General features: G+C 38.4%; 1 protein-coding gene across 50 annotated transcripts in view; it reads right to left on the bottom strand.

Moving 5' to 3' along the window:
- ATE1 (arginyltransferase 1) overlaps positions 1 to 27153 on the bottom strand; it is a 274124-nt gene that overhangs the window by 179332 nt on the left and 67639 nt on the right. For 49 of the 50 annotated variants that reach the window (XM_081534824.1, XM_081535005.1, XM_081534851.1 and 46 more), the window contains 2 exons: positions 20992 to 21173; positions 13590 to 13689 (listed from right to left, as the gene is read on the bottom strand). In XM_081534824.1, the coding sequence (XP_081390950.1) occupies positions 13590 to 13689; positions 20992 to 21173 (282 nt within the window). Of the gene's footprint in view, positions 1 to 13589; positions 13728 to 20970; positions 21174 to 27153 lie in introns of all 50 variants that reach the window. The other variant, XR_014066954.1, reaches the window with a different exon arrangement.

The raw sequence follows: 27153 nt of genomic DNA, 5'->3' as shown, positions 1-27153 counted from the left end.
TAAAACCTTTATTGGGGAATTAGTGAAAAAAGAAAACACACATTTTCCATCTGATACCCCTTCCCTTCCATCCTTTATCATAATTTGGTTTGAAAAACAAGTTCAAAACTTTGTCTAGCCAAATATGCGATAAAAAGCAGCAGAAGTCTGTAAAAATTAAATATACGTTAAACTTGGGAAGTTCCAAGTTACCAAAGCAACTATCACATTTCCTAAGAAAAACTATAAACTCATTACCACTGCCACCTTGGTCTCAGTTTTCACAGATTTAGGCCAAAAGACCTGAGATGACCCTCTCTGTGTCTCTAAGGTATGAAAGTCATGTATCTCTTTCATGACGACAAAGATGGCTGCCATCACTGTTTCTCAGAATTCTCAGGGAAGAAAATTCTCAACCCCAGCAACCTGTTTCAATATGTTAAAATTTCAGATAACATAATATTCGCTTCTATCTGTTCACATTAATTTTTGAGTCAATGTTTTCCATGTAGCATTTATATCACTAAATAACAACATCAAGCCCAGACACAAACACGGTTAATCAACCACTCTTTGAACCCTCCATCACATCCCTAAGGACAACATCTTGGAAACAGAAGATAAAATGTTTCACTGACTGGAAAGAATAAAAACTCCTTATAAAATTTTATTAAGTCTTGTTTATACAGAATACTTTGCCAGTTCTTTCTGTCCTTATTCTCCATCTGAACCTTGGATGGGCGAGTGGTTCGCTTATGTGGACATGCCTACATACGGACTGCTCATTATTAATAACAATGGGGACACCTAGGGAACTGGCACAGCTGTTGCCTTTTCTAACATATCCATGCTGTTGACAGACAAGCTTATTTCTTTGGTTCTTTAAGTTAAAGAAACAAAGGAATTTACTCAGGTGATCCACTGAGTGGCTAGTACTAATGGTGGAGGGGAACAGAGCATTTTAGGGAGAAACGTTTAAGAGAATGAGGGCAGAAATATTACCCACCTAGGGTCAGCCTCCAGGGAATTCCAGGCTATCCAGGGAGAGAAGGAAACCTAGGCTAGATGAAGGCCTTGTGGATAACAGATTGTAATTCAAGATCTGGCAAGTAGGTCTAACAAGAGGTTATCTACGTGCCTTCAGCAGCAGGAAATCCCAATCTGTATTTTCATCTGCTATTTGCTGTCTCAGCTTCTATTCCCCCTACCACCTCTCTGTTCTCTCATCTTGCTATCTTTTGATTCACAGGCCCCTTTGAAAACCAGATGAAAGAAATTCATGAACTCTATTCTCAAGATAAATGTGCATGTGTACAAAGGTCTGCCTATAATTCAAACTTTACAGATCTGTGCTTACAAAGCCCTAATCTAACTCTGAGCCTTTGTTACTGTTCTCTGTGTTACTATTCTCTATGCCTACTTCCACTAACTACTGATCCTGCCTACTGTCTTAATTCAAACTTCCTTAAAAGAGCAGATCTGAATGGTTTGGTCATCCACTATTCAGTAGGCAAAGCTTTAATATTACATAATACATATCTTACATAATATTAATACTACTCTACCCTAGATTGACCACCTTTGGGTTAGGCACCCATGCTTAACCCACTGGAGTGGAAATGGCAACCCACTCCAGTATTCTTGCCTGGAGAATCCCATAGAAAGGAGCCTGGTGGGCTACAGTCCATGGGGTTGCAAAGAGTCAGACACGACTGAATGACTAAGCACCCATGCTTAGTTCAATTAACAGAGTTACACGGAGCTAAGCATGGCAACCTAAACTCAAAGACTGCATTTCCTTGGGCAGACACTATAGGAACAGGAATTTCCATCAGAAGAGAGGTATGGGCATGGCAGACATCTGAGTGCAATGGATGTCTCTGCATAGGACAAACATAATAGAAAAATGGGGGGCAAAGGTATGTCTACAGGCAGACTGTGAAGAAACAGGAAGAAAAGGGAACCCCTGAAGACCAAGCAAAGAAAGGTGGATCTAAGAGAACCGTGTGAGAGACCATGGATTTCCTAGCAAAACAATTCTCACACAACGTAAATCATCCTCAAACAATTCCGTGGTTGAGGCTGAGAGGGAAGACAGTAGGGTGACTACTGGGAAGGTCCTCCAGCAGTGGACACTGGGCTTCCTCTGCCTCTCACTGTTGTCACTGTCACCTCACTGCTGTCTGTCTAAGATGATTAAGCTCCTCAAGGCTGCTTCCTTTTAGCTACTGCCACCTATTTAGACAAGAAGGCTTCTGAAAGAAAAGGGTCAAGCGTAAAAATCTTACAGTTGCCTTCTTTTCTTCAGAATGAAGATATGAGACCCAGGAGAAGATGTATAAATCTAAGAAGGAAAGAAGACCTGAGCTGTGCTAGGGAGTCCTGGAGGCGTGGGGGAAGGAAGGATGAGAACTGGTTTTATTCTCACATCAACACCAAGGTAGAATACTAGGCAAGACAAACAACAAACACTTCTGCGCATGTGCCTCTCTGTAACAGCTTAGTTCCAACCACTCCAGGGTGCAGTCCAGGCGCAAGGGATGCGTCAAACAGCCCTGTGCCACTAAAGCTGAAAAGGACTGTAACTGCCCATCCAAAAATGTATAAGCCAACACTGTGCTCTTTGTACTAAAAAAGATGAACTGAATTTAGCCGCCAGGGACAGCTATTCACTTGGCTATAATGAAGGTGCCAAGTTTCTCTCTTTCTCTACAAAGCAAGAAAAACAAAACAATTTATAAATACTTAAGACAGACCCTACCATGCACATCAGAACTAAAACAACAAAGTGATGCATTTTGGAAATTTTAACCTTGTTTCTGTTGCTCCTTGTAAGAGACCTCAAGATTTGCTAGATAAATCGCGTTGTACAGAAACATTAAATTACCTTTAAGCTGACATAAAGGCCACACATAAGCCCCCAAAGAAAATTTAAGACAGTCCTGGGGTCATCAATAAGCTTATGGCTGCACAGGGTCATGAATTAGACACAAGAAACTTCTCTCTGGTGTGTCATACAGGATAGTTTATTTCAAGACTGTTATGGTGAACCCAAAATTAATCTTTCTGACAGTTCCTTTTTGACAGCAGTAGTCAAATTACCTGTGGTAACTCAGCAACTGTAAAGCCCTACAGACTTCAATGGCAAGTAGGTAACCCCTGAAACAGGGTTTCTCAAGCCTTAGCATTACTGATATTTTGAGCAGAAAATTCTTTTTTGCTGGGGACTGTGTACTGTAGAATGTTTAGAGGCATCCCTAGCCTTACAAAACACAGTCCACATCAAAAAAGAATCCTTTGGTTCAAAATACCAGTAGCATACATAACCCTCCCCTACTGGCTCAATTGGGACAATCAAAGTTTTCAGAAATGAGATGAGGTGGGGACAGGGGCACAAATTGCCCCTGATAGAAAACCACTATTTTAGGATAAGCAGAAATAGAACTCAGTCAAACCTAGGTCATGAAACAAATTAATGTTAATTAAAACAGTATTTAGGTAATATACTTTTATAACTATCAAAATCTATAATTATACTTTCCAGAAAAAACTATTTATACTGTATTCTGTTATTTGAAGGATTTTACAAATTATTAACTTTATTCAAGTAGATAAATTTCTAAATCAATTTAAAAATAAACTTTTAAGTCAAATATAAACCACATATTATACAGCACTATCACTGCAGAATTACAGATGTTTTAAATTATTTGCAATGCTTTTTCAATTTAAAGAAAAAAGCAAATTCAAGAGTACCTTCACTGTTCACCTGACAATTCAAACAAAGCAACTTTCTCATTATTCTAAAAGTAAACATTTTAATAAACTTACATTTCACTAACCTTGCCAAAGTTAAAAAAAGATCTATCCTGTAGAAAACCCAAATGGGGCCACTTTATTTGGCATAGATATATACTTTCCCTCTAATCAGTAATCAATTATTCAATATTCTTTTATCTCCATCCAGCCATTTAAAGATATACTGAACATTTACTATAAATCAGGGGTTGCTGCTACAGTAAGTAATAAATGAGCTCAAACTCCATCTTTCAAGAAGCTTAGAGTCAAAAGAGACAGGAAAACAAGCAGTTATAGCACAGAAAGTTAGATGGCATCATTGACTCAATGGACATGTGTTTGAGCAAACTCCGGATAGAGCGAAGGACAGGGAAGCCTGTCGTGCTGCAGTCCATGGGGTCGCAGAGTCGGACATGACTGAGTGACTAAACAGCAACAACAGCATAATGCAGCACAGTACACGTCAGGTATCAACATGTAAGTTGCAATGAAAACACATACTTGTATGTAGGAGAGTCAGGCAGCATTTCAGAGTGGAAACAAACCTAAGATGAACCTTGCAAAGTGAAAAGAAGAGGAGAATATAACAGTTTTAATACGTGGGGGAGGAAAAGGTCTTTTTAAAGCATGATACTGAAGCCAGAAGCCAGAGAGGAAAAGGATTAGGAAATCAGGCTATATAAAAATTTAACACTTTTGTATGATCACCATATACACATATACACACCATAAACAATAATAGAGGCAAATGATAAAATGGGATGTGACTGCCAAATGATGTTTGATATTACAACTATTAATAAAGAGCTTTTCATTGTGTTTTAATCATTCTAACTGAATTTCCATACAATGTATCATTCTGTTTAAATTAAAGAGATTCTCTACAGCTTTTATTTTTAAAAGTTATTTGGAAGAAATGTACAAGTGGAAGTTATTTACCTGCACATCATTCATACTTAAGTCAAGTATTCCCTGTAGAACTGATCGATATAATTCTAACTGAGGAATTTGGTTATTTAATGGAATCAATGCTAAGTCTGAAAAAGGTAAAGCTGGGATATTTTGCCGTAACACAAATATAATGATGGAAATAACTGACATGTTTATTAAACTAGTATGTGCTGGACAGTACCCTTAAGAAACTAAAAGTAATTATATAGTTGGAAAAAAATAAATTCAGTCTTGACCTCTGACTCAACCATACACAAAAATCAATTTCAGACAGATTACTGAATTATGAAAGGTAAAAGAAGAAAATACAAAAAAACATTTCCATTGCCACAGGGTAGGCAGATTTCCATTGAACAAGACACAAAAGCAATAAAGATAAACCAGACTACATGAAAATTAGAAATTTCTGCTCATCAGAAAAAGAAAAGCTAAGCACTGAGTGGAAGAAGATATCTGTAAAATATTTATGCAACAAAGGATTATACCCAGAATATATAAAAAATGTCTACAAGTACTGGAGATCAACATACCGGGAGATAAATGGCCAAAAGACACGAACAGATCCTTTACACACGGCCAACAGAAAAATGCCAAGATGCTCAGCATCACCAGTCAACAGCAATGCAAATTAAACCCACAATGCACCATCCTTGCTACACGCCTATCAGAAGGTCTGCTGCTGGTGAGAGTATAAATTCGTACAATCGGTTAAAAACATGCTAGGCAATATGAACTATTAATATTCCCACTATCTTCAATCTGGTAATTCCACACCTAGGTCTATACGTGTGAGAAATGCAGACATATGTTAATGAAGGGACATGTAAGAAATGCTCAACATTGCAGTTATATATTAGCCAAAACCTAGAAACGGTCCAACCACAACAGAATGAGCATAAAGGCATGAAAACCAACCACACATTGTACACACGCGAATGTGGGTAAATCTTACGAATGTACTGCTGAGTGAAACAAGCCAATCACAAACTAAAATACACCAAGTGATTCCACTCTGTCAAGCGTAAAAACAGGCATGATTAGTCTTCTGCGATTGCCTTTGGGGGTGAGATAACAATCAAGGGGGACATGAAAGAGGTTTGTGGGGGACTGGAATGTTCTGTGTCGATCTTGGTGCTGGTTGCACAAGTGTCATCACCATGTGAACATCTGTCAAGTTGTACCCTTAAGAACAGAACACTTTTCCATATAAACATCACACTTAGATGACAAGCTGACTTAGAAAAGAAACAACTACAGACAGGAAATTCATGGAAAGTATAAACTGTACTCTTTGAGATGGGACTCAGATTTTCCCGAAGCTCAGTGTCTCTGTGAGAACGGCCTGCAGAGAAAGCCAGCCCTCACTTACGTTCCTCCACTTCTTGGTTTTAACCGTGCAGGTGGGTGCCTGCCTTCCACATGTCACACATGTCAGTCAACTCACTGGGCACCTTCTCCTTGCCAATGGATTTGGTAGGCCCCGGGGACAGTAACAGGTAAGACACAGTTTGCTCAAAGAACTGACAAGCAGGGACCACGTGTGAGCATCTTCCTCTTGCCCTGGCATCCAGTGTGATGCTTTATACAGAGCAGGCCTTCCACGAACGCTGGCTGAGAGCACTCCTGCAGCAGCGGGGCACAAGGGGAGCCACAGATGAAGCACGAGCAAGGGCCAGAGGTCACAGAACTGAGGCAGCTCTCACGGGTGGAGTGGGGAGGGGCCCACGTGGGAGACACAGAGAAGGCTTCCCTGAAGAGCAGGTGCCCATGCTGGGTCTGGAAAGGCAGGAGGGATAAGTGAGACCCCTTTCAGATGTAAGAAACACAGGCTCAGGTGGGAAGGAAGGGCAGTTCAAAGGTACCTAAAACAGCACGGGCAGTCAGAGAACAGGGCTCTGTAAAGGAGGACGGCAAACAAGTAGGTTAGGGCAGAACTCGAGCTTGAGGATTTTTGAAAAGCTCCAAAGATAATTCAGGTTTTTCAAAGTTAGGAATCAGGTTCTGTCCCAAGCTTTCCATTTCACTGTGGAAACGGACATGAGGAGAAGGATGGGAAAGATCAGGTATTGATCAACAGTGTTCTTATTCCCCAGTTAATGTTTGTCACTGCTTCCACTTTGTAGTGGTTTAGTCACTAAGTCGTGTCTGACTCCTGCGACCCCATGGACTGTAGCCCGCCAGGCTCCTCTGTCCATAGGATTTTCCAGGCAAGAATACTGGAGAGGGTTGCCATTTCCTTCTCCAGAGGATCTTTCCAACCCAAGGATCGAACCCAGGTCTCCTGCACTGCAGGCAGATTCTTCACCAACTGTGCTACCAGGGAGGCACCAGTTAAGGTTTACTTTTACTTAACATGCAAGCATTTTAGGTTTCTCCAAAATAAAAAGCTATATATACCTCACTGTAAGTCTGATAAACAATGCCATTTATATGAATTTCAATTCTTACAACTCTCCTTCAAGTTGCTAAAATTATAAAATGTGAATTAAAGCAAACTCTGGGCATGAATCACACTGAGCATTAATTTTCTCATCTGCCATGTGCAGCTTAGAACACATGACCATGCTTTTGACTCTAATGTGGCAAAATTCCACATGTGACAACTTTAAAAACAAGAATACGTGATGAGCGTGTCATTCTTTTACCTCCTACTGCCTGGAGGAGCCATCAGAAATCCCTTACTACAGTTACTCTGTGGTCATTTTTTCTGACCACGTCTAGTTCACTGGATACTTATTTTAACATCAAGAAAAATAGATGCTGAATCAAAAATTTGAGTGGTTTGTTCTGTGCTATGGGTAACTGATGAGATCATCAGTATTTCTTTCAAACCAGCAGTAGCAAAGTCACTACCACAACTACTCAAATACATCGGCCTGGGTTACAAGATTGCAGTAAAATAACATTTGCTAATTTGTCTGGTCAGGAAACTTTGAAAAGCTTGGGGATCTCAGCAGTAGAGGATTCTGCAGACGCAGCTCTGTAAATGCCAATTTTTTTAATTTTAGGTGCTTTTATAAGAATAATAACCTTCTTTTAGGCAAACTCCTACAGAATTCCAGAAGTGCTGTTTGACCACAGTCAAGCCGAGGCACTGAGTTTAGGAATGATTAATCACTGATGAATTAGCTTTTTGTTCCTTTTCTGACACTTCTGAACTCCTTCTGATGTGTCAACTATCTGATGTCTGGCCATGTCATGATACCAAAGCGGACTGCCTGAATCACTGTTTACATTGGCCTGCACACAAATCTGGATAAAGAGCTCAGTCAAAACACCTCCTTCCGATTACAGAATGGCCTTACGTTTGGAGTCTGAGGGACAACATGGAGAAGAAATTTTGAACAGGTATTTGTACAGCCACGTTCACGGAAGCATTAGTCACAACATCCAAAGGGTGGAAGCACACCAAGTGTCCATCGATGGATGAATGCATAAACAAAATGCAGCAGATACATACAGTGAAGTATTATTCAGCTTTAACAAGGAATGAAATTCCGACACCTGCTACAACATGGATGAACCTTGAGAACATGCTAAGTGAAATAAGCCAGTCACAAAAAGATAGACAATGTGTGATTCCACTTATATGAAGTACCTAGAGGAGTCAAATTCAGAAAGTACAGTGGTGGTTACAAGGGTCTGGGGGAAAGAGGAATGCGGAGCTATTAGTAATAATACAGCTAAGGGAATAGGGAGCTATTGCTTAATGGGATCAGAGTCTCAGTTCTGCAAGGTAAGAGGAGTTCTAGAGATGGATGGTGGTGATGGCTGTACAAACAGCATGAATATACTTAATACTTCTCAACTGTGCACTTAAAAATACTTAAGATAAATTTTGTTATATACATTTTATTACAATTAAAAGTTGTCTTAAAAAAAAAAAGACACAGGAGAGTACATCATCTCTTCTGATTCTAGCCACCACTGATGGCTTACGATGTTGGAAGGCCAGCAACCACCCTGGAACTGTCAGAGGAGCAAAGACAAGCATTCACAGAGGACAGAAGCCAGAAAACCATCCCATCCACCCCCACTCCGCAGGACGTTTCCTCCAAGGAGAAGCTCTCCTAAGTTGAAGATATAACTTCCATTCATTTCAGCCAGGTCCTGAGTCTCCAGGTCAGAACTGATTTATGCCAAAACAGTACCAAGTCCCATTAAAACAGTCACAATTATGGTAACAGTTAGAGTGAGCAATGACAACACAACAAATCAAGACAATTTTCTTTTCTAACTATTTTCCAGCCCTCATTAAATTCCTCTGTGACTATTCGGTGCCTTCTTCTAAGACTATGGCCACAGACAAAACCTATCTGACCTATCTGACTTTGTTTACATAAATCAACCTATATTTAAAATATACACACAGAGAGAACAATAAAACCAAAATAATTTAGTAGCAATGCATTTTAGAGAATCTTACACACAAGAATAGAACTGCTATCACCTAGCAAACCATGAGTGCTCTGAGAGGAGGCTCTACAGCCACACATGATATCTATGTTAACCACGAAAATGACCACGTGGAGATTTTCATCTTGCAGTGCTCAACATTAGCAAGACAAGCAAACTCAAAATGTGTCATCGTGTTAACAAATGCCTTGTAAGCCCAAGTCTGGGTATTAAATGAAATGCTGTATGAAGATGAATTCTTGTAAGCCAAGTGGGGGGCACATCTGTAGGTATAACCACACGTACGAGTTTAGTAACTTTGCCAAAACTCTCTCACACTGAGCTGTCAGCAACTTCACAGATCAGTTCAGCTCAACTCAGGACACGAGTCTGCACAACTCAACACAGAATGACTTTCATCTACGTGGAAATCTACAAATGTATCTACTCATTTCCACCCTATATCACGTGTTTCAGCCATCTGCTGCTGAATAACAAAACCACCCCAATCTTAAGAGGCTTAAAACAACAATTAATTATACCTAATGATTCTGTGAGTTGGCTACAGCTCAGCTAGGTGGTTCTTCTGCCCCTGTCTGTTCAGCTCAATCAGGCAGCTGCATTCATCTAGTTGCTTGGCATTCAGCTAGTTGCCTGGCTGGAGCTGAAACGTTCAAGATGGCTTGAGGCCTCCCAAGTGGCCTCTTACAGCAGTAGGGTATTTGGACCTTATACATGATGACTGGCTTCAAAGACAAAGGAAGCAAAAGCTGTCTGCCCTCTACTTCTTAAGGCCTGGGCCTGAAATCTCAGACAGTTACTTTTGTGCTATCCTATTAGTCAGCGCAGGTCACAGGCCGGATCAATCCATGGTGAGGAAAACGGAATGTCCCTCTGATGGATGGAGCAACACACACACAAACAGGGTACAGGGTAAGAGGAACTATGACAGAAAGCTCTGGAAACCATCCATCAAATGTGGTCGTTCCTACACATAAAGATAGGCTCTTCATTTCAACATGTCTTCAGGACAGCTCACTATTCAATAAAAGAGAACAGGTAAAACCAGATCTTGGTGTATTTCAAACCTGTTAAATACTTTAATTTGCCCTACATTATAAATGCATTACATGGTGAAGATTATAACTTAATATGTCTAAATCTATACCAGAAAACCCAAATGAAACACTGTCCTAATGTCAGGTACAGTTGCTTGGTGCCACTTTATGTCCTGGATTACAAGTATGTGCCCCCTCAGATGTAACCTCCATTAGATCAGAGCCCACATCTATACTGTATTAACAGCTGTATTCGCAGCATCTAATGTATACCAGGTACCTAAGAGACTACTCTTTCTTAGTTATTAAAAATAACCCTATTTTAAAATATATTCCTTCTTTCTTTAGTATCACGTAAAAACCACTTCTGTATATTTTCTACCATATATTTTACAATATGGCTAAAAACATGTCACTACTAATCCCTGAACACTTAGTTACGCTCTAAGAAAGAAGATAATTTTAGCTATTACAGAAATATGCTAAATTTACCCTCAATTCAATCTTACGAGTGAGGAAAATTTTAATAGTCATTTAGTCATTTAATAGTCATTTAATTTAACTAGTCATTTTCTGTGAGTTATCTTTTATTGGTCTTTAGTTTTACACCTTCAACTTGAAATGAGAAATATTCATGCTTGGACCGATACCCATCTTACAATTTCAAACAGTACATTTTCTGGTTGAAAATTCCCATCTGTGTTATTCTCTCAAAATGGAGGGTTCTGTTCTGCTCAAAATATAATAAAATATCCTTAACTGAAATGAAAATATTTTTACTCTTCAGTTACTTTAAATGACTTATTTTCAATCATGATGCAATGAAAACAATTTTCTTAAACAATACAAAAATTAAAAACACCATGTTTTTAATGCTGAGGACCCACAAGTGTTCAAACCACCATGCCAAGAAAATACAGGCTTTACAAAATTAACAATATTCAATATTTTATCATTATAATATTATCTCACAAATATTTACAAAGTCACTAAATATAGTACAAATTTTCAGAATTTTCTTTCCCAAGAAGATACAATGTGAATATGATATAATATATTGGGAAAATTTTCAAGTTTTGCTTTGAATGGTTACAGTGAGTGTTCCCGATACCTGCTTTTCCACTCAGGGCTGCACTCTAGTTTTACAGGTTTTAATACTGTTCCCAAATTTCCAACATATATTAATATTGGTGATGTGGAAAAGCAAAGGTGAGATTCCTAAAAAGTTATTCTTATAATACTGCCAACATCTTCATATTTTTTACTCACTAGTATGAGTAATTAAAACTGGTTTAATAATTAAGAAATATCAAGTTTAGTAATACAAGCATATACCATTCTATTGCACTTTGCTTTACTGCTTTTTGCAGATATTGTGTTTTATAACTGAAGTTTGAGGAAACCCTGAGTCAAAAAGCAAGTCCATCAGCACTGTTTTTCCAACAGCATTTGCTCACTTCGTGTCTGTGCGTCACATTTTGCTAATTCAAACCTTCCACTAGTGAAAAGATCATGACTTGATGAAGACTCAGATAATGGCTAGCATTTTCAGCAATAAATATTTTTTAATTAAGGTATATACACTGTATTTTTAGATACACTGCTTTGCACACTTAACAGTATGGTGTAACTTTTATGTGTACTGGGAAATCAGAAAATTGATGTGACTTGATTTATTGGAATACTCACTTTATTGTGGTGGTGTGGAACTAAACCTGTAGTATCGCTGAGGTATGCCTGTATTTACAAAGAACTTTAGCCTGAAAAGAATATTAAAACACTGGGAACTGCTAGCAAACATTACTAGGTACTATTTCTAATAACCTAACATTTGCATCTCTTACCATGTTAAAAGCACTATACAGAACCACAAACTAAAATTACCAATTCATGAACTTATTTTGCTTCTGAGTTATTTCCTGCAACACTGTTAACATACTTTATATATAAACCAATTAATTTTTATTATATGTACACTGTTACGTACATTGTTAACAGCAGATAGGGCCCCGAAACACTCGTAACAACATACAAAAGAGGCTGACTGGCTGGTGACTGCCCTCCCCTTCCTTTTTTATATGAATATGTATGGCACTGATTAATTCTTACTTAAATGCTCCTTCTCCATGAAATGTGCTTCCCCGTCATACCTACTCTCTTTTGGGGGTCTCTCTTCCCTTTTAGTTAAACCCTTCCCTATTCCATACCTTACGCAGCAAACCCTACAGCCTCCTAGGCCACTTACCAGACCACTGTACTGACCTGATTTTACATAGAATACCTACAATCTTCATTTATATTACAAGTTTTAAGAGGAAGGTTCATGTTCAAATCTTTTCATATCTTCAGAGCTTAAAGCAGTGCTCTGAGTAGAGCAGAGGTATTTGGTTACTGTTATTATGGTGGTCAGGATGCAGTCTGTTCCTTTATACTGTTCTATCCTTCCCAGAGCTTTTACAGTGGGCTACTAATACTTAGAAAACATCAAAGAGTTTCATTAAAGAAAGTCATAAAACCTAACATCAAAAAACAAACAGCTCAATTAAAAAATGGGCAGAGACCTGAACACACATTTTTCTAAAGAAGACATACAAATGGTCAACAGGTCCATGAAAAGATGCTCAACATCACTGATTATTGGGGAAATGTATGTAAATCAAAATCACAATGAGATATCACTTCACACCTGTCAGAATGGCTGTTATCAAAAAGACAACAAATAAGTGTTGACCAGGATGTAAAGAAAAGGGAACCCTCATACACTATAGGTGGAAATGCAAATTGGTACAGTCACTATGGAAAACAGTATGGAACTTCCTCAAAAAATTAAAAATAGAACCATCATAGAAATCTGGCAATTCCACTTCTGAGTATTTTTCCAAAGAAAAGTACTAATTCAAAGAGATACATGCACCCCTATGGTAACTGCAATATTACTGGCAACAGCCAAGACACAGAAGCAACCTCAGTGCCCATCAAGAGAAGAATGGATAAATAAGACAAGTGAGTACACACATACACACACACACACACACACACACACACACACACATACACATACATACCTTAAGGATGTACCTTAAGAAGGTAGATTTCTTAATGGGTATTACTGTGCTATCCCAAGTAAGCAGGGCCTTACTGAAGTCCTAGTATAGCTGGGATTGTTATATCTTCAGTGAATTTCTACACATTAACCTATATTAAACAAATACTAAGTGCCTATTTGTCAGGCATGGCTTTATGCAATGAAGAAGATAGATTCTATGAAAAGTTTAAGACACAGTTAAAAATAATTTATGATTTACATTAAAATATACAATCATGTTAAACTAACATGATGAGAAATTACAAAAGCACTAATTTTCATAACTTGAATCTACAGAAGACACATGTGAAAATCAACTTTACCTTATATTTCATCTTGGGACACGAATGAATGTAGAAACCCATATAGTAATAGCTGAGTTGAGGTGTTTTCTCATGAAGTTGCCTAGTAAAAGCAATTTCTCTGCCAAAAGAAGAATAAAGATGAAAGTACAGTTAAATCTAGTTCCAATTTCAAAGTACTATTTAATTTGGTAACATATTTGATCAAATCTGACATTAAGCTATCAAAAAAACCCAAGTGTTGCAAGAAAAACAATTTTAAAAACAGTTTAAGATGATTTTTACTAAAGAGACACCAAAAAAACTGTATTATTTTCAGCAAATGCACCAAAGTTCTGGTTTGCACTTTACTCGACACAGTAGTGTATAAAAACTCAAACAGCATAAAAGTACAAAGATCTATTTAACACAATCTCATGTCATTATTCATTATCACTTGGAGTTCTCAAAGACTAGGTCTATCAGGTTAAAAACAGTACAATAAATTTTAGAAAACTCAAAACCCAACAAATTTCAGTAAGAATGTTCTTATGACCCTTTACATGCAAACACTTTCAACTATATATAACATGTTACTCTTTCCTGTGTCCAGATGCTATTCTTTTATCTTCTCTACAACTAAAGAGTGGGAAAACATGTTATCTCACTGCTTTTTCTCTACTTGTTGGCACAGGCAAGGATTAATTGAACAAAGAAGTTGTCAGCAATGCCTACGCCTGATGTGGTTTTAATTTGTATCTGGATAAATCTGGGCACAGAATTCCATCCTATTTGCCCAACTGAATGACCGCTTGTATTGGAGAAGTTTAAGCAAAACTTCAGTACATTTCTGAAGTATGAAAATAGTTGTTTGTTTTGTTTTTATGTTTGTTTCCCAAAGGTTTTAATTTCTTTTTCTTTGTTTTTAGTAGCAACGGATGCTTGAAATCCAAGGAGAGGTTTATTTTTTAAGGGAATAGTCTGTGCATTTTGCAAGCTCAAATTTAAATCACTGAAGGGTTGTTACCCTGAAAGTTCATCTTTACAACAAAAGTATTTCTAAATCCAAACGGACTTAACATTATGAGGCTAAATCAGAAGAGATCCTATTATTCCCAAAACTAATCCACTCTCAAAGTTCAAACCAGGGAAGAACGCACTGATACTGAAATGCAGGACCACCCAGCTCTGAAGAGGACTGCCCAGCCCCACCGGCCCTCCTTCCCTCAGCCCTGCTCATCTCAGTGAACCGCATCACCACTCCACCCCTAAGCTGTTCAGGCCCTAAGCCTATGAGCCATCCTTAAAGATTCACCTCCTGCATCCAACCCATCAACAAGTCGAGCTGGCTCTATCTCCAGATACCGGGAATCGGACCACTTCTTACCACCCCCACCTCAGATATTTTGGTCCAAGCCACCTTTATGGCTCCCTTGGACAATTCTAACAGCTTCCAAACAGATTTCCAGTTTCTACTCTTGCCCTCCATAACCCCACAGAGAAATCTAAGCATCTTTAATCAGTTATTAATCAGGTGAGGTAACCTCACATTGGGTTGGTGTCACACATAGATAAAATGGTGGAGAGTTCTGACAAAACGTGGTCCACTGGAGAAGGGAATAGCAAACCACTTCAGTATTCTTGCCTTGAGAACCCCATGAACAGTATGAAAAAGCAAAAAGATAGGACACTGAAAGATGAACTCCCCAGGTCAGTAGGTGCCCAATATGCTACTAGATATCAGTGGAGAAGTAACTCCAGAAAGAATGAAGAGACGGAGTCAAAGCAAAAACAGCACCATACGGTATACTATATGTGGATGTGACTGGTGATGGAAGTAAAGTCCGATGCTGTAAAGAGCAATACTACATAGGAACTTGGAATGTTAGGTCCATGAATCAAGGCAAATTGGAAGTGGTCAAACAGGAGATGATAAGAGACATTTTAGGAATCAGAGAGCTAAAATGGACTGGAATGGGTGAATTTAACTCAGATGACCATTATATCTACAACTGGGGGCAGGAATCCCTTAGAAGAAATGGAGTAGCCATCATGGTCGACAAAAGAGTCCGAAATGCAGTACTTGGATGCAATCTCAAAATTGCATGGAATTGCAATGGAATGATCTCTGTTCATTTCCAAGGCAATCCAAGTCTATGCCCCGACCAATAACGCTGAAGAAGCCGAAGTTGAATGGTTCTATGAAGACATACAAGACCTTCTAGAACTAACACCCAAAAAAGATGTCCTTTTCATTATAGGGGACTGGAATGCAAAAGTAGGAACTCAAGAAACACCTTGAGTAACAGGCAAATTTGGCCTGGGAGTACAGAATGAAGCAGGGCAAAGGCTGATAGAGTTTTGCCAAGAGAATACACTGGTCATAGCAAACACCCTTTTCCAACAACACAAGAGAAGACTCTACACATGGACATCACCAGATGGTCAATATTGAAATCAGACTCATTATATTACTTGCAGCCAAAGATGGAGAAGCTCTATACAGTCAGCAAAAACAAGACTGGGAGCTGACTGTGGCTCAGATCATGAACTTTTTATTGCCAAATTTGGACTTAAATTGAAGAAAGTAGGGAAGACCACTAGACCATTCAGGTATGACCTAAATCAAACCCCTTTCGATTATACAGAGGAAGTGAGAAATAGATTGAATGGATTATATCTAATAGACAGATAGACGGAGGTTTGTGACATTGTACAGGAGGTAGTGATCAAGACCATCCCCAAGAAAAAGAAATAGAAAAAGGCAAAATGGTTGTCTGACGAGGGCTTACAAACAGCTGTGAAAAGAAGAGAAGAGAAAGGCAAAGGACAAAAGGAAAGATACACTCATTTCAATGCAGAGTTCCAAAAATAGCAAGGAGAGATAAGAAAGCCTTATCAGTGGCTTTCTTCCTCAGTGATCAGTGCAAAGAAACAGAGGAAAATAATAGAATGAGAAAGACTAGAGATCTCTTCAAGAAAATTAGAGATACCAAGGGAACTTTTCATGCAAAGATGGGCTCGATAAAGGACAGAAATGCTATGGACCTAACAGAAGCATAAGATATTAAGAAGAGGTGGCAAGAAGACACAGAAGAACTGTACAAAAAAGATCTTCATGACCCAGATAATCACGATGGTGTGATCACTCACCTAGAGCCACACATCCTGGAATGTGAAGTCAAGTGGGCCTTAGAAAGCATCACTACAAACAAAGCTAGCGGAGGTGATGGAATTCCAGTTGAGTTATTTCAAATACTGAAAGATGACACTGTGAAAGTGCTGCACTCAATATGCCAGCAAATCTGGAAAACTCAGCAGTGGCCCCAGGACTGGAAAAGGTCAGTTTTCATCCCAATCCCAAAGAAAGACAATGCTGAAGAATGCTCAAACTACCACACAACTGCACTCATCTCACATGCCAATAAAGTAATGCTCAAAATTCTCCAAGCCAGGCTTCAGCAGTATATGAACCAAAAACTTCTAGATGTTCATGCAGGATTTAGAAAAGGCAGAGGAACCAGAGATCAAATTACCAACATTTGTCAGATCACCGAAAAAGCAAGATAGTTCCAGAAAAAACATCTATTTCTGCTTTATTGACTATGCCAAAGCCTTTGACTGTGTGGATCACAACAAACTATGGAAAATTCTTAAAGAGATGGGAATACCAGAACACCTTACCTGCCTCCTGAGAAATCTGTATGCAGGTCAAGAAGCAACAGTTAGAACTGCACATGGAACAACAGACTGGTTCCAAATCGGGAAAGGAGTGTGTCAAGGCTATATATTGTCACCTGGCTTATTTAACTTATATGCAGAATACATCATGAGAAATGCTGGACTGGATGAAGCACAAGCTGGAATCAAGACTGGTGGGAGAAACAGCAACAACCGCTGATATGCAGATGACACCACACTCATGGTAGAAAGTGAAGAAGAACTAAAGAGTCTCTTGATGAAAGTGAAAAAGTTGGCTTAAAACTCAACATTCACAAAACTTAACATCATGGCATCTGGTCCCACCATTTCATGGCAAACAGACTAGGAAAGAGAGACAGACTTTATTTTGGGGGGCTCCAAAATCACTGTAGATGGTGACTGCAGCCATGAAATTAAAAGACACTTGTTCCTTGGAGAAAAAGCTATGACCAACCTAGGCAGCATATTAAAAAGAAGAGACATTACTTTGCCAACAAAGGTCCATCTAGTCAAGGCTATGGTTTTACCAGTGGTCATGTATGGATGTGAGAGATGGATTATAAAGAAAGCTGAGCACCGAAGAATTGATGCTTTTGAACTGTGGTGTTGGAGAAGATGCTTGAGAGTCCCTTGGACTCCAAGGACATCCAACCAGTCCATCCTAAAGGAAATCAGTCCTGAATACTCACTGGAAGGACTGATGCTGAAGCTGAAACTCCAATACTTTGGCCACCTGATGCAAAGAACTGAGTCATCTGAAAAGACCCTGATGCTGGGAAAGATTGAGGGTGGGAGGAGAAAGGGACAACAGAGGATGATATGGTTGGAGGGCATCACCAACTCAGTGGACATGAGTTTGAGTAAACTCCAGAAGTTGGTGATGGACAGGGAGGCCTGGCGTGCTGCAGTCAATGGGGTGGCAAAGAACAGGACACAACTCTGCAGCTGACCTGAACTGAACCTCCTTACTGTCACCTGTAAGCCCTTTTCCATCTGCCCCTCATCAATACCACTGCATGGCTACCCTCCTTACACAGCACTGTCTAGATCCTATTCTGCATCCCAGCCCTTAGGGCCTGTCTTCTCTTCATTCCAACCACCTCAGGACACTTGGACTTGCTACCTTCGACCTGGATTTCTATCCTCAGATTTTCACATAGCTGGCTCCTTTTTGTTCTTTCTTGGCTAGAGAGGTCTTTCCTGACCAACAAAAGGGCCTCGTGCCCACTACCACAATTTTATTTTTATTATAGGGCAAAGGTAAAGTGAAAGTGAAGTCACTCAGTGGTGTCCAACTCTTTGCGGCCCCATGGACTGTAGCCTACCAGGCTCCTCTGTCCATGGGATTTTCCAGGCAAGAATATTGGAATGGGTTGCCTTTCCCTTCTCCAGGGGATCTTCCTAACCCAGGGATCAAAGCCTGGTCTCCCACATTGCAGGCATACGCTTGACCCTCTGAGCTACCAGGGAAGCCAAACATGAACTCCTTCGAGCCAGATAGACAAAGGAGTCTCTAAAATTCTGCTGTCAGTTTTTTAATTTATTGTTGGCTTTAACAAAGCTGGGAGTGTCTGATTCCACATCTATGCACTTCCAGGACACAGACTGTGCTCAAACATCTGTTAAGCAAATTAATTACACTTCTAAAATTCATCTTGCCAAAAAAGTAAAAGTAAATAAATTCCATGCTCACGAACCCCAATTCAAACATTTTTAAAATCTGCAGACCAGCTTACATACAAATCTATACTTGATTACAAATTAAAATAGAGAAACTCTATACTGACTGTATGATTGCTTAAGAAACAGAAGAAATGGAGGAAAAATTTAACAGGTTTCACTGAAACACACTGAAATCAATAATGGAATTGGTAACTTGTAACCTACTCTCCCCAGCTTCCCATCATAATGTCAATCTGCTGGCTGCCCCTCCTCTTCTATATACTCAGCAACTGAGATTCTCCAGAGCACTGAAAGGCTGCAATGCAGTGGCAATCTCCTCACCCTCCACTGGCCCCAACTTTCATGCTCCGCAGACTCCTCTGCTACTTCCTCAAAGCTCTACAGCTCCAGAATTTTCAAGAACTCGATCAAGCAGCAAATAGACTGCTGGAAACAATTTTTTCTGGGAATTGATTATTTGCTATCTCAAATGCAATAGGATTTCTATATCTCTTTGTTCATTGAGAAATAAAATATTTCATACAGAGGCTGGGATTTATACTGTAAGAACAAATATCATTCTTAATATTTATCTGAGAAGTCTAGACAAATCCATAGCTACACATTGTAAAGTTAGAGATACAAAAAATAAAAGAAGAAGAAAATGGCAATAATTTCAAAGTACTGAATAATTCTGGTACAAAGAAAAAGTATCTTTTCTGAAATATGCACTCCCAAAGTTACAAAATATGAATGCTTTTCAACAATCAGTTCTAATTTCACAGTCACAAAGATACCACAAAGAGTCCTGAATAGTTTTTAATTAGTTTTATACAAAACGCAATTAAATAAATAAGAAAAATAAAAGATTATTATAGGGATCAGTTGTAAACACTGTGTATTTTTAAAATTTGTTATATAACATGGTACTGAGAGACAAGTCAGGTCATGTTGAAAATATCAGTATGTGGGCCACTGAAGAACACACAAAAAATCAATTATGGACCATATTTCTTTTTAAATCAACTAGTGAATTTTTTAAAAAAAAATCAACCCTGCTACTTTTATAATTCAGAGAAAAGCACATATACAATAAATAAAATAATCTCAAAGTATGTTTTACCTTGATGTGAAAATTGTGACCATCAGAGAAAACAATGGGAAAAGCAAAGAGAAAAAAGTGATTCAATGAAAAACAGGGAGAGAAGAGAGACAAGCTCCCAGAAAAACAACAGAAAAGTAATTCTCAATCCTCCTCCTTCCTCTACCACATGTACACACAGACTGGCAGGAATAAAAATAAAAACAAATTATTTTCATGAGACAAGACCCCACTCTTTTTATCATCAGGATAATGCACCTAAAAACATGTGTGCATGTTGCATACATTTGCAGCAATGGACATAAAAAGGAAACCATCTTTGGATGAGGTCAGAGAGTCAATGCACAGTCAGGGACTCCCTGGTCCTGTTCTATATACTTTATATAATTGTACATTTCTTCCAACAGACTCAGAAGGCTTTAGTTCATTTATGCCAGATTCATATAACCTTTAATTAATTATAAACTACATATATATACAAAATAAGGATGACAAAAAGAATATATAAATAATGTAACATTTAAAAACCACTGAGTGGCTCTGACAGGGGAGCTTAAATAAATGCATAAACTAAACAGCAAAAGCATCACAATGACTTCTCAAACACTAGATAAGATGGATATCTTAAAAAGCTAGGGAATTACCATCAGACAAAAGCCAATGCAGAAGCTGTGGGTTTGATCCCTGGGTCAGAAAGATCCCCTGGTGGAAGAAATGGAGAATCCCATGGACAGAGGAGCCTGGTAGGCTATAGTCCATGGGGTCGCAAAGAGTTGGACACTACTGAAGCAACACACGCACACACATTGTGGCCTCAGTTCTAAAAATGGTATATCTAAATATGAATATACAAGAGACTACAAGAGCAACAAATTATGTACTATATAACAGAATTTCTACTGTTATATAATAAAATAAAATAAAATGAAATATTTCAAGTTCTATATGACCCATTACAATTGTCAAAAGCAATCTTACCGGAGCGCAGAGTAGACACCCAAAGACAGAAATGAATAATCGGGATCGTAGTACAAATATACAGATGATACACAGTATGGAAGAATGTCAATCACCCCCACAGCAATGATCTTCCCATCAAGCCAGTACTGTTGGTGAAAGGAGCCATAACCACAATCCGGTCCATTAGGGGAATTCTCTGTCTGTGAAAAAGCAGACACAGAAACAGCTTGTCACTTTTACTTTATATTAAAAAATATTAATAATTAACTTTTTCTATTAGTATTTTACTCAGCTGAGCAACTCCTAAAATTTCTTCTTTTTCGCCACTATCTTCTGACTCTCAGAAGAGTCATATGCTGCAAAACTTTTTAGTTGTAGAAACACTGATGAAACAAAACAACAGAGAAAAATCAATTTAACATTTTTTTCAACTTATTTTTTTCTGTTCCATGCAAAAGCTGGGAAACAAAGGATGAATGAGAGAAAGATGGAGAACATAAAAGTGAGGGCTGAGTGCGAACAGGAGAACTATCCTCAACTGCCAGCCAGGTCTGGTCTGAGACCGCTCTTGCGTTCATAAGGCTCAAAATTTTTTCCAGGTACAAGTTCCTACATAAGCACAAAGAACCATGACATTTCTCCCTATTGGCCAAAGGACAGTGAAAGTTATCCCCTTACCATTATTGTCATGTACCTATAATCCCACAGAAGAAAATCACACACATTTTTCCTAAAGAAATCTAGAGATTGCAAAATATAACCATTTTCTGTAAATAGTTTATGATATTTCTCATTTTAAAATTCAACATGAATTTAAATGTAACTGTTATTAAATGAAAACCATACAATGAAAATTATGGAGCATCATAAGAAAATGCTTTGTCAGAGACTGAATGGATGTTCAGTCCAGTTCAGTCGCTCAGTCGTGTATGACTCTTTGCAACCCCATGAATCGCAGCACGCCAGGCCTCCCTGTCCATCACCATCTTCCCGGAGTTTACCCAAACCCATGTCCATCGAGTCAGTAATGCCATTCAACCATCTCATCCTCTGTCGTCCCCTTCTCCTCCTGCCCTCAATCCTTCCCAGCATTAGGGTCTTTTCCAATGAGTCAACTCTTCGCATGAGGTGGCCAAAGTACTAGAGTTTCAGCTTCAACATCAGTCCTTCCAATGAACATCCAGGGCTGATCTCCTTTAGGATGGACTGGTTGGATCTCCTTGCAGTCCAAGGGACTCTCAAGAGTCTTCTCCAACACATCAGTTCAAAAGCATCAGTTCTTCGGCACTCAGCTTTCTTCACCGTCCAACTCTCACATCCATACATGACCACTGGAAAAACCATAGCCTTGACTAGACGGACTTTTGTTCGCAAAGTAATGTCTCTGCTTTTAAATATGCTATCTAGGTTGGTCGTAACCTTCCTTCCAAGGAGTAAGCATCTTTTAATTTCATGGCTGCAATCACCATCTGCAGTGATTTTGGAGCCCAAAAAAATAAAGTCTGACACTGTTTCCACTGTTTCCCCATCTATTTCCCATGAAGTGATGGGACCAGATGCCATGATCTTAGTTTTCTGAACGTTGAGCTTTAAGCCAACTTTTTCACTCTCCTCTTTCACTTTCATCAAGAGCCTCTTTAGTTCTTCTTCACTTTCTGTCATAAGGGTGGTGTCATCTGCATATCTGAGGTTATTGATATTTCTCCCGGCAATCTTGATTCCAGCTTGTGTTTCTTACAGCCCAGTGTTTCTCATGATGTACTCTGCATATAAGTTAAATAAGCAGGGTGACAATATACAGCCTTGACGGACTCCTTTTCCTATTTGGAACCAGTCTGTTGTTCCATGTCCAGTTCTAACTGTTGCTTTCTGACCTGCATACAGGTTTCTCAAGAGACAGGTCAGGTGGTCTGGTATTCCCATCTCTTTCAGAATTTCCCACAGTTTATTGTGATCCACACAACAATTTAGGTGAACAAATATATTAATAACAAAACTTGTGTATCATATTCACACACTCAAAGTCACAGAGAATGTATATGGAAAAAGGCTAAAAGGGAATGAAGGAGAATGAAAAAAGCAGGTTTGTTAACAATAAAACCAGAAAAAGACATTACAAGATAGGAAAACTATGTAACAGTGTCTCATAAACACAGAAGGAAAAATCCTCACAAAATATTAGCAAATCAAACCCAACAATGTATAAAAAGAATTACACACTATGATAGAGTAGGATTAACCCCAGGTATGCAAGGTTGGTTCAAATATTAGAGAATTTAAAAAAGAAAAGCAATTAATGTAATCCAACCATCAAAATAGGCTAAAAGAAAAGTATGATCATACTGATTGATAGAGAAAACACATTTGACAAAATCCAACTCCCATTCATAACTAAAAGTTCTCAGCAAACTATGAATAGAGAGACTTCATCAACTCTGTAAAGAACATATACAAAAAAATCTACAGCTAACATCATACTCAATTTTAAGAAACTGGATCATCTCCCCCTAAAATGGGGAACAAGACAATGATATCCTCCTTCATTTCTTCTATTCAGTATCATACTGGAAATCCTAGTTAGTGTAATAATATGAGAAAAGGAAATAAAAAATATTCATACGCACTGCAAAGGAAAAAAATAAAACTGTTTCACAAATGACATGACATACTATGTAGAGAATTTCAAAGAATCAACAACAAAAACTGAAACTAATCAGCAATTACAAGAAGATTACAGGACATTAGGTTGATATGCAAGGCAACTGCTCCCCTATATACAAGCAATGACTGGAATTTGAAATTAAAAATACAATACCATTTATGAAACCACCAAAAAAACTTACACACCTAAGTATAAATCCAACAATATATTCAGAATCCATATGCAAAACACTACAAAACTATGACAAAAGGAATCAAAAAAGACATAAGCAAATGGAAAATATTATACGTTCATTTTGACTGAGATGTCCATTCTTTCCAAGTTAAGTCTCCAGACTGAATGCAATCTCAATCAAAATCCCAGCAACTTATTTTGTGAATACTGACAAATTAATTCTAAGCTTATATGGAAAGGAAATAGAGTCAGAATACCAACACAATACTGAAGAACAACAAAACTGGAAGACTGACACCACCTGACATCCAGATTTACTATAGAGCCACAATTATCAAGCTTGTGTGATACTGGTGAGCGAACAAAAGAAACAACAGAACAGAATACAAAATCCACATGAACACAGTCAACTGCCCCTTGACAAAGAAGCAAAGATGATTCAAGAGAGAAAGGACGGTCTATACCACAAAAGGCACTGTAACAACTAGACATCCAGACGCAAAACGAAGCAGAATCTAGTCACAGACCTCACACCGTTCAAAAAAATTAACTCACAATGGATCACAGACTACGTAAAATGCAAAACTTCTAGATGATAACGTAGGTAAAAATCTAGGAGACCTTGGGTATGGCGATGAGTTTTAGATAAAACACCAAAAAGCACAATCCATGAAAGAAATAATTGTCAAGCTGGACATCACTGAAATTAAAAACCTTGAGTCTGTAAAATACATTGTTATGAGAATAAAAAGGCAAGCCACTGACTGGAGAAAATCTTGCAAAATATCTCAAAAAGAACTGGTATTCAAAAAAAAAGCACTCTTAAAATTCAACGACGAGAAAACAACTCAATTAAAAACCAGAAAATGGTATATTTCTCCATCTATTTGTGTCCTGTTTGATTTCTTTCACCAGTGTTTTATAGTTTTCTATATATAGGTCTTTTGTTTCTTTAGATAGATATATTCCTAAGTATTTTATTCTTTTTGTTGCGATGGTGATTGGAATTGTTTCCTTAATTTCTCTTTCTGTTTTCTCATTGTTAGTGTATAGGAATGCAAGGGATTTCTGTGTGTTGATTTTATATCCTGCAACTTTACTATATTCATTAATTAGCTCTAGTAATTTTCTGGTGGAGTCTTTAGGCTTTTCTATGTATAGGATCATGTCATCTGCGTGTTCATGGATCAGAAGAATCAATATAGTGAAAATGAGTATACTACCCAAAGTAATCTATAGATTCAATGCAATCCCTATCAAGCTACCAACAGTATTTTTCAGAGAACTAGAACAAATAATTTCACAATTTGTATGGAAATCCAAAAAGCTCGAATAGCCAAAGCAATCTTGAGAAGAAGAATGGAACTGGAGGAATCAACCTGCCTGACTTCAGTCTCTACTACAAAGCCACAGTCATCAAGACAGTATGGTACTGGCACAAAGACAGAAATACAGATCAATGGAACAAAATAGAAAGCTCAGAGATAAATCCACACACTTATTGACACCTTATCTTTGACAAAGGAGGCAAGAATATACAATGGAGAAAAGACAATCTCTTTAACAAGTGGTGCTGGGAAAACTGGTCAACCACTTGTAAAAGAACGCAACTAGAACACTTTCTAACACCATACACAAAAATAAACTCAAAATGGATTAAAGATCTAAACCTAATACCAGAAACTGTAAAACTCCTAGAGGAAAACATAAGCAAAACACTCTCCGACACAAATCACAGCAGGATCCTCTATGACCCACCTCCCAGAATACTGGAAATAAAAGCAAAAATAAACAAATGGGACCTAATTAAAATTAAAATCTTCTGCACAACAAAGGAAACTATAAGCAAGGTGAAAAGACAGACTTCAGAATGGGAGAAAATAATGGCAAACGAAGCAACGGACAAACAATTAATCTCAAAAATATACAAGCAACTCCTGCAGCTCAATTCCAGAAAAATAAACAACCCAATCAAAGAGTGGGCCAAAGAACTAAACAGACACTTCTCCGAAGAAGACATACAGATGGCTAACAAACACATGAAAAGATGCTCAACATCACTCATTATCAGAGAAATGCAAATCAAAACCACAATGAGGTACCATTTCACGCCGGTCAGAATGGCTGCTATCCAAAAGTCTACAAGCAATAAATGCTGGAGAGGGTGTGGAGAAAAGGGAACCCTCTTACACTGTTGGTGGGAATGCAAACTAGTACAGCCACTATGGAGAATAGTGTGGAGATTCCTCAAAAAACTGGACATAGAACTGCCATATGACCCAGCAATCCCACTGCTGGTCATACACACTGAGGAAACCAGAATTGAAAGAGACACGTGTACCCCAATGTTCATCGCAGCACTGTTTATAACAGCCAGGACATGGAAGCAGCCTAGATGACCATCAGCAGAGGAATGCATAAGGAAGCTGTGGTACATATACACAATGGAATATTACTCAGCCATTAAAAAGGATACATTCGAATCAGTTCTAATGAGGTGGATGAAACAGGAGCCTATTATACAGAATGAAGTAAGCCAGAAAGAAAAACACCAATACAGTATACTAAAGCATACATATGGAATTTAGTAAGTTGGTAAAGATAACCCTGTATGGGAGACAGCAAAAGAGACACAGATGTATACAACAGTCTTTTGGACTCTATGGGAGAGGGCAAGGGTGGGATGATATGGGAGAATGGCATTGAAGCATGTAAATTATCACATGTAAAATGAATCGCCAGTCCAGGTTCGATGAATGATACAGGGTGTTCGGGGCTGGTGCACCAGGATGACCTGGAGGGATGGGATGGGGAGGGAGGTAGGACGGGGTTCTGGAAGGGGAACACATGTACACCCATGGCAAATTCATGTCAATGGTGGCAAAACCAATACCATATTGTAAAGTAAAAAAATTTTTTTTTAAATTAAAAAAGAAAAAAAACAGGCAAAATATCTAGTGAGACACTTCACCAAAGATGATGCACAGATGCCAAACAAGAATACAAAAAGATGTTGAAAAAATAAAAAGACGCTCAATATCATTTGCTGTTAAGAAACTGAATTTTTTTTTAAAAAGAGACTATTACACAACTATTAGAATAGCTGAAATCCAATAACCTGAAATATCAAACGCTAGTGAGAATGCAGAGCAACGAGAATTCTCATTCACTGAAGGTGGGAATGCAAAATGGTACAGACACTGGACGTCCAGATGCAAAAAAAACCAGTATCTAGTCACAGACCTTACATCTTTCAAAAAAAATTAACTCACAATGGATCATAGACTATGTAAAATGCAAAACTTCTAGATGATAACATGTTTGGCAGCCAAACACACAAAATG

Source organism: Giraffa tippelskirchi, chromosome 2 (assembly GCF_054371585.1).
Source record: "Giraffa tippelskirchi isolate mGirTip1 chromosome 2, T2T-mGirTip1v1.2.pri, whole genome shotgun sequence".
NCBI lineage: Eukaryota > Metazoa > Chordata > Mammalia > Artiodactyla > Giraffidae > Giraffa > Giraffa tippelskirchi.
This window is presented reverse-complemented; position numbering and strand designations above follow the sequence as displayed.